This window comes from Rhamphochromis longiceps, linkage group LG19 (assembly GCF_057381845.1).
Source record: "Rhamphochromis longiceps isolate RC_006_pf linkage group LG19, R_longiceps_female_GT1.1, whole genome shotgun sequence".
NCBI classification, from domain to species: Eukaryota; Metazoa; Chordata; class Actinopteri; order Cichliformes; family Cichlidae; genus Rhamphochromis; species Rhamphochromis longiceps.
In genome coordinates, this window is record NC_140575.1 from 33,286,425 (window position 1) to 33,295,326 (window position 8,902).

Here is an 8,902-nt window from a genome sequence, read left to right on the forward strand (position 1 = left end):
CTGGCGCGAAAAACGCACTGTGTGGCTCTTTATTGTGGAGGCCGGAGAGAGTATCGTGCGTGCTGTTTCTGCACCGGCGTTTTTTGGGCTCCCTCTTATTTTTTTAGTTCTTTTGTTTTATTTATCTGGAACAAAAACGTGTAGATCGCACACCGGAAACAACTGGATTTGGTTTTAATCCATTACATTTTCGTGAATTGGGTCTTTCGTTGCCGTTAGGTGGGATTTCTATTTTTTTCCCCTGTGCGCTTTATTACGCATCGGACATTTCGAGGAGAGCCGGTAAGTGGTTTAATTCTGTAGTCTCGTCTTTGAAAGTTTCACTTGAAGAAACGGACCTGTTCAGTAACAGTGTGCCTGCTCAGTGATCTCCTCTACCGCTTCACATAGCTGCTTAGTGGAACAAAGCGCTGTTTTCAATTCAGGAAATACTGTCTGGCACTTTTACGCAGGTATTGTAGCCTCTCGTATGCCCTCACACTTGTTTTAAATCCCAAGTTTGCACACACACACACACACACACACACACACACACACACACACACACACACACACACACACACACACACACTTATATATAACTAGATTATTTAATAACCATATGTGTCTGAACAGCTTGAGTCCATCAGCACAAAGAGGAGCATCTGCAAGATGGCATCAATTATTGATATGGTCCCATTTGTAGAAAGTAGGCTGTTAGGGGGATTGCGATGTCCTGATAGTGTCCCATTAGATGGATGGGCTACTTGATATGTGATCGTGCATGTGCTGGGAACTAGGCTGCTTTAAAAAGATCATTGCTAATCTCTCTGAAATTTCCTCTCTGGTTGTGCAGAACGTTGTTCAGAAGCCACTCGTGTGTGCCACTGGATCATTCCTGGGAATAAACTCTGGAGGATATTATTAGCCGGGAAAATGGACTTCGACTCGCACTATTTTTTCGATTATTTGGATACTGAGGAGGATTTTTACAAATCAACCGCACCAAGCGAGGACATATGGAAAAAGTTCGAGCTGCTTCCCACCCCTCCCATGTCTCCCACCCGGACTCTGTACCCCCTCTCGCCGGGAGACAGGCTCAGCGTGTTTTCCAAAATGCTGGGCCAGGAGGACGAGTGCGAGGGTCAGTTCATCCCGGACACCGAGGAGTTATTCGGTAACCTCAGCTCCCACATAATTCAGGACTGCATGTGGAGTAGCTTCTCTGCCAGCAAGCAGCTGGAGAAGGTCAACGGGAGAACGCCGGCTGCGGGGCACACCGGTGTTTCCCCCGTCCCCCAGATCTCCGCAAGAGCGAACAAAGCGCAGGGCGTCTCGCCCGGTAGCCTGCTCTCCATCAAGGCGACGGACTGCGTTGACCCCGCTGCTGTTCTCACCTTCCCCGCAAGCAGCTGCAGGAAGCCGGCGTCGTCTGGCTCTGAGTCCCGCTCTGATTCCTCTGGTAAGGATACAGCCATGCCTCTGATTTGCCCCACCCTGCCCTGCTCCAGGATTAAATTGCCCATAACAGTGCGTAATTTGGAAAGCGGGGGCTGCGGTTGCATAGCTGTGGTCTGACTTGCATGGCGAGGTTATCAAGTGTGACACAGTCACCTAAAGGCTGGAAGCTTGCTGAGTGTAGTATTTTAAAAACCGCGCCCCTGCTACTCTCGCTCTACCCCCCTTCAATTCTCTATCTTCCTCTGGCTCTGCATTGAAATCAGAGTGCAGTAGAAGGGTGGGGTAACCCGCTGATGATTTATTGCTGCTTCAAAAACACTGACAGACCGTGAGAATAACTTTCAAGCATTTCCCAAATTAGGGGTTGTCCCCTATCAGCATAAAAAAGTCTTCATTGAAACTGCTGAATAATGCTCAGTGGTTAAAGCCTCAATTCTTGCCATGGAATTGAACCTGGCATGCACCACCACTGCTCTAAGCGCCTCACCTGCTGCTCTGCCATCCTGGCACTGACGGATAGAGATTTGCTTGTTTGTTTTATGGAATTGCTTTTAAAGGTTGAACTAGCTTGAGTGCTTTGTAGGAATTTGCAAGTTTGTAGAGTGAGTCCCTTTTCTGTGTTTACTGATGAGTTATTTGTCTGTGTGATGACAGATGATGAAGAGGAGATCGATGTCGTCACTGTGGAGAACAAGCAGAACCGGGTGCGGCTGGTAAATGTCCGAAAACCAGTCACCATAACGGTCCGAGCAGACCCCTGCCCCAAACGTTTTCACATGTCTGTCCACAGACAGCAGCACAACTATGCCGCTCGTTCCCCAGACAGTGAGCCAGAACCGGAGGAGGAGGAAGAGGATGACGATGAGGAGGAGGAGGAGGAAGAACCCCCAAGCAAGCGTGCCTTTATGGGACCTGGTGCTTCAGCTCATGTCTCCCAACCATCATCCTCCTCGGAGGCTTCGCAGAACTCGGACACAGACGACACGGACCGCAGACGGAACCACAATTTCCTTGAGAGGAAGAGGAGGAATGACCTCAGGTCTCGTTTCCTTGCCCTACGGGATCAGATCCCTGGCCTGGAGTCGGCCAAAACGCCAAAGGTGGCCATCCTGACCCAGGCGACAGAGTACCTCATGGAGCTGCACAGCAGGGAGAAACGGCAGCTGCAGGAGAAGAAGCGCCTCAAATCCAGACGCCAGCAGCTCCTTCGCAGGCTATCTGAACTCAAGTGCTCTTGAGCCTCCAAACAAGCGCGCCTTCAAAATAAACTGCCTCATTCACCCCCGAGAACTTTTGCTCACAAGTTACCCGTCACTTTTGAAAAGCTATGCTTTTTTTCTCCTACATGCCTCATGTGAATAGCTGTGAAATTTTTTCGGAATGCATTCAGCTGTTGTTGTGAATTGACTGCTGGCCTGTGAACCTGTTCTGATGATGAGGAGTGGTTAGATTTTTTTTTTTTTTTTGGTCAATAGTTGGGTTGATGAATTGATGCTCATCAACACCATGATGTGAATTGCCTGTTAATTGCTTACCAAGAGCAATCATTTGTAGCCTTTTGAATATGTGTGTTTCTTCATTTCACCATTGCACATGGAGTGATGCATGAATGAATTACATTTTTTTTTTTTTTTTGTATGACTGATTATTTGAGGTTCCATAAAACAAAGACTCTACTCCTCTGGGTGGTGTAACACCAGGCTACCCAAAAACTTCTGTTTTGATAAGATAATAGGAGGTAAACTGGGATGATAAAGGTTGCACTACTGTACTTTATACTCACACGTCACTTTCAATGCTTCTTCTGATTTTGTTTTATAAGCATGCTAACAACAATAGCATCATTAAATTTTATACCATATTTGCATACGAACCTGAGGTCTACTGTTTGTTTTATTAAAATAGAGAAAGTTATGAGGGGCCTCTCTGTTGTGCTGATGGGCTGCTGCCCTCCAGAAACATCGCCTTCTATTGTACCTGATCAAGTGTAAAATAAGGGCAGATCATTCAATTTAGCAAACAGTATCTTAACGTATTGATTCTCCTGCACAAGATGCTGGTCTACACAAGGTTGAGCTGAGGTTGTCCTTGAGACTCGTCCTTGAAGAGATTCCTGTGTGATTCTCCCCTCTGCAGTGACTGCTGCATGCTGGGCACCTGATGTGCTCTGAATTGGGTCACGCTCACACACAAATACAATCGGTATCTTTAGAACAGTCCCTTGGTTTTTTTTTCTTTAAAAAAAATAAAATTATATATATATATATATATATATATATATATATATATATATATATATATATATATATATATATATATATATATATACTGTATATCTCTAAAGCAATACATAAAATGTAGACCATTCTTAACCTACATTAAAAACACTGGTCTCAAATATGTTAGCATCCTTCTATTCACCCCTTTTAAGTGGAATTCATTCTATAGTAAATTGGCCTAAAGGACGAATATGAAACTAACTTCATGCATCCAAGCTCCTGGTGATGTTGTTGCCTGGTGTGCGACCTTACCAACGAGTCTCTGCAAGCCTGAATGACTCAGGTTTGAGCTGCAGTCATTTGTTTAATAAACTCAAAGCAGGCACTTTGTTCAAGTTCAGCCTGACAGACGAGCCAGGCACACCCTGAACTCCAACCGTCTCGCACCTCACTTGGCTTTTGTTATGCCTGGAACTGGCGTTCCACCTGCCCGTGTTTATTCAACGGGTCCCGTTTTTAGTCCTGAGGGCACTGTTTTCTGGCACAGTTTAATATATATTTCCTTCACCAAGTCAACATTTGGCCTCATGAGGCTCAGTTTAACATAACTTAATACTGACTATGCTATACTTTCTTCCCAATTACCTTAAATTTCTTGAAGAAAATGGTATGTTTTGCAGGTCTCATATTTCCACACTAAGGAGAAAACAAACCAACCAGTATCTCAGTTAATGCAAACCTGAACAAACTTGTGATGGCGACCAGCTTCAGTGCACATGGCCTCTAGTTTGTTGCTTAAACTTTATTTTGCATCAGGAAGTGAAAGCAGAAATCAGATATCAGGTCTTGAGCCAGATAGGAACAACGTCTCTGTGTGTTTCCAGTTACCTTCCAACGACAAAATTCATTTAAAAATCACCTTTTCCACTTCATTTTCTAACTCCCACCAGCAACATGTAAAGTATTAAGTGCATCGTGTCGTGGATGCAAATAAAATGTTAGTTCTTGGGCAAAACATCATATCTTGAGATGCTGTTTGAGGAACTAAAACATACTGCACACGTGGGTTCCTGCAGTGCGCTATGTAGACATGAATGGTGACAAAAAAGTGTCATTTCTTACTTAAAAGGTGAAAACCATTTGCATTCCTGCTAATATTGACAGCAGACACTCTGGGCTCCAGTTTGTTTGTTTGTTTTTTTTTTTAAAAAACAAGACTTTTCCTGAGGGAAACAATGAGGTAAGAGGATCTGATTGTCCTGCTGGATGCTCTGTGCCGCTGACGGTTAACTTGCCAGACTGGATTTTCTGGTCGTCCACATTGAGCAACGTGCCTCTCACTTTTTACAGCTGCAATTTCTCACTGTAGCCTATACGTCTTGCTCAATATCCAGTATATATAAGTGGCGAGACTTGTAGCGTACGCTGCAAATCCTCGAGAAAAGTGACAGCATCACTGCTGGTCAGGCAGTGTGTGATGTGTAAGACTAGGGTGGGACTGTGGAGAATTGATGATTTGACTGGGAGGAGGGCAGCCTTGTTTTGATTTATATCCTTGTTCTAAACCCACAGTCACACACTTGTCTTGCGAAATCTTAAATTCTCTTTTTGAGTCAATCCACTGTTTTTTGTTTTTTTTTGCTGCGACTAGGCAATGTGCAATGACAGAGCACCTGCTTGTAAGAATGAGATCTAATACTGGCGCTAACTTCTTGTCAGATGCATCAGTGCACTGCTGCACGGGAAATCCTTTGACTCAATACTGGGTAGCATTATTAAAAGGGTAAATGATTGATTCAAATTGTGTTCAAGCAGATAGGGTGAGTTTGGAGAGGAAAGGCTAGGAAAGCTGAAAGAACCCTGACAAGTTCAGAAATGATGAAACACGTATATTTGCCCATTCACCTACCAAGAAAAAGATTCCCGTTTCAATCCCAAGAAGAGGCACGAATCCCTTATTTGTTATTCAAGAAGCGCATCTGGCATTCTTAGTAAAGCCAATTCCAACATGTGGGGCCAACTGCTGTGTTAACCTCTTGTGAGTAGGACGGCAGAAAACGCACTGTAATTTACTTTATCACATACAGTTAGGTGTTAAACAATAATAATAATAATAATGGATACTTTATTGATCCCCATGGGGAAATTACTTGTTTTTCTCTGCATTTGACCCATTCACTCAGTGAAGCAGTGGGCAGCCCACTAAGCAGGCGCCCGGGGAGCAGTGTGTAGGGATGGTACCTTGCTCAGGGGTACCTCAGGGTAGCCGTTAAGTGGATTCAAACCGCCGACCTTCCGATCATGGGGCGACCACTTTACCTACTGAGCTATCCCTGCCCCACACAACGAGTCCACCTTGATTATGTGCTGCCAGTGAAAGAATGAATTTATATTTTTGACTTTATTATCTTTGGCATACATCTCGTCAGATAAAATGGCAAACAAAGAAAGAAAAAAAGAAAAAAGCAGGTAAGAACATCTTTGGCAAGTCTCCCTGATGAAAAAAAAAAGACTTGTAGTACTTGCTGCTCTGGCATTTCTTGCTGATTAACTACAGTACATGTGAATCTGGAGAGCCTCTTTTTCTTTCTTTCTTTCTTTCTTTTTTTAATGTCACTTAACCTTTAATTAAGCAACTCAGGCAGTGCATGCGTGTTCTAGGAAAGAAGTGAGAGGATCAGCTTTCGCAATTGTTAAAATCCCCTAGCTGTCACTGTGATGAATCTCTTAGCTATGCATTTTAAGAGAGAGAGAGAGAGAGAGGGAAACAGTCACACACACAGAGACACAGATACAGACACTGGCACATTGTGCAATATTTTCAGTGTATTATCTGGCTGTGTGACTGGCTTGACTTGTGTAGTGTGTTTATATTGCTTGTTGACACAGTGGGACAGAGGAGGAAACAAACCATGAACGCACTGCACAGGTCGTGATTGTAAGACTGGCGGCTCGTCGCTGACTTACAATAATATACAACAGTATACAATAAATGTGGTACAAAAATAATAACCTTATGATTCTGTCTTTGAGAATAAGCTGAATAATCTCCAGTCAGAGGCCCTGTGTTTAGGTTGTGCACACAGATTTTCTGAATCTTAGTTTGGTGGAAGGACGAGACGTGGACTTATTGCCATCATTTTCTTACTCAACTCTCCGCACGCACGCACACACACACACACACACACACACACACACACACACACACACACACACACACACACGCACACACACGCACACACACACACACACACACACACACACACACACACCCTTCCCCTTATTCTATTTTCAAGAGGCTGACGGTCAGGGAAGATGTGGAAAACACAAGCGGGAAAAAGCGCTCATGCACACATCTGGTTGTGGGTGTACACAAAACACAGATGACCAAAATGCGCAAGGAAACTTTCGCTGCTTATTGTCCTTAATCTTTCTGCCTACTGACCCAAATTCGTCATATTTCCTGAGTGGCGATTCCACTATTCCTGGCTTCCTGTTTGTTTTTCTCACCACCCACAACACCCTCCAGAGTGAGAGCTCCCACCACCCTCTCTTTCCCCCTCCTCACCCTTTCTTCGGGTACTTATGTGTCGGATTTCTGATCTAGGTCAGTCTTCTGAGGTTCGGTTTCTCTCCTTCTCTGTGTCGCTCACACTCCCCTTTCTAAGACCATTGTTATGTAACAGCGATGATTCAGCTGGAACAGGCCCCGCGTGTTGGTTTATCCAAATGCATCTGGCCTCAGCTGAGTTGTGTCAAACCAGGTCCAACAAATGGATGTGCTCTTAAACCCAAACGAGCACACATAGGTGCTACAAGTTCCTGTGCAGCACCTGTTGTACAGCACAGCAATTCGTAAGGCTTTTGTTGTGACTCCCCGCAAGCACTTCAACTACCCTCCTCAGAAGACAGCTGATGTGTGACAAATTAACTGAAAAAAATAAGGATGCTGGGCCCCGAGAGTAGCTTTACTGTGGCTTGGTGTTCTTATTTAAAGCTATGTCAAAATTAGAGTCACACTTAGTGAACTGTCTAACAAATCACTCAAAAGTCTTCCATTTATCCTCAGCTGTGTTAACATCTGTGAGTGTGAAAACATCAGTAAACTATTCACCCTCTTATCTTTCAGTGACCCCCTCTCATTCCTCGAGAAGGGACTAATCCCACAAAGATAAAAAATGTTTAGATTCAGATAACGCAGATTGCTTGGTACTGATTTGCAGTAACAAGTACTTATGAGCGTGCCGGTTTTTTCCTTTAATTTGTCACCCATCTGCGTCTGGCCCATTATGAGACAGCAGCATAAATTCGGGAGGGTAATAATCTAATCTAGGGTTTATCTTAATCCTGTTAGTGTGAACACTATCGCCATCTGGGCCCAGACACAGCACCACTCCGATTATAATGAACCCATCAAAAGGTCTTCGAGCTCCCACTAAAACTCTCGTCCTCGGGCACTAATGAGTGCCCAATTTATCTCAAGCCATACGCCGATGCTAATAAAGCAGTCAATTGTCAAGATGGTTAGGAAGAGTAAAATATATTTTGTGTTAGAGGACATGAATAATGTGTTTCTGTCTCATCATCAGCTTATTTATTGTATTTAAATTTCCTTTTATTCTCAATTCTTAATTACACAGAAACAACACAGCATTGTTTCTGTGTAATTAATTCTCAAATTATGCTTTGTATTTTATTATGCTTTTTCTTGTTGTAAAGCAATTTACAACTTTGTGTTTTAAAGCTGCTCAGTTCTTCTGCTTATTATTATGGTTGTTGTTGTTCCAGTGTCTTTGGCTAAACATGGAGCTTTAAGCTTGACGATCACCACAACTACTTCCAGTTTATATGCAGAAATTAACTGAGATAAAGGAGCTAATTTGCCTCACTGTGTGTTTATAACATATTACAATAAAAACTGGTCTTAAATGCTTTGAGATTTATATAAAATCTGGTCATTGGCTGCCTATAATTTATTGTTTAGTTACTGTTTGTGTGGCTCTGTGCAGAAGCTCTAAATTTCTGGCTTGTGTTTTTAGCTGAGACTTTCCACATTTAGTTTTGCTGAGTTTGACTTCTTGATGGTTAGCTTGTAATTAACAGTGCATTGTATTTTAGAAGGCAATGAGTAAAAGGTATGTTTGTAAGGCTGCTTAACTTATTCTTTTAATACAAAAATGCTAACTTGAAGATGTGATAGACTTAAGGCTTTCAAATCTAGTACTGCTTTAGCAACCTTTTAG

At 43.2% G+C, this 8,902-nt stretch overlaps 1 protein-coding gene across 1 annotated transcript; it reads left to right on the forward strand.

Moving 5' to 3' along the window:
* On the forward strand, positions 1 to 3,313 carry LOC146647233 (protein L-Myc-1b-like). Its single transcript, XM_085392031.1, has 3 exons — positions 1 to 282; positions 836 to 1,441; positions 2,095 to 3,313. The coding sequence occupies exons 2-3, from the start codon at positions 916 to 918 to the stop codon at positions 2,676 to 2,678; spliced, it is 1,110 nt and encodes a 369-aa protein (XP_085248157.1). The 5' UTR covers positions 1 to 282; positions 836 to 915; the 3' UTR covers positions 2,679 to 3,313.
* Positions 3,314 to 8,902: the final 5,589 nt, after the last annotated feature.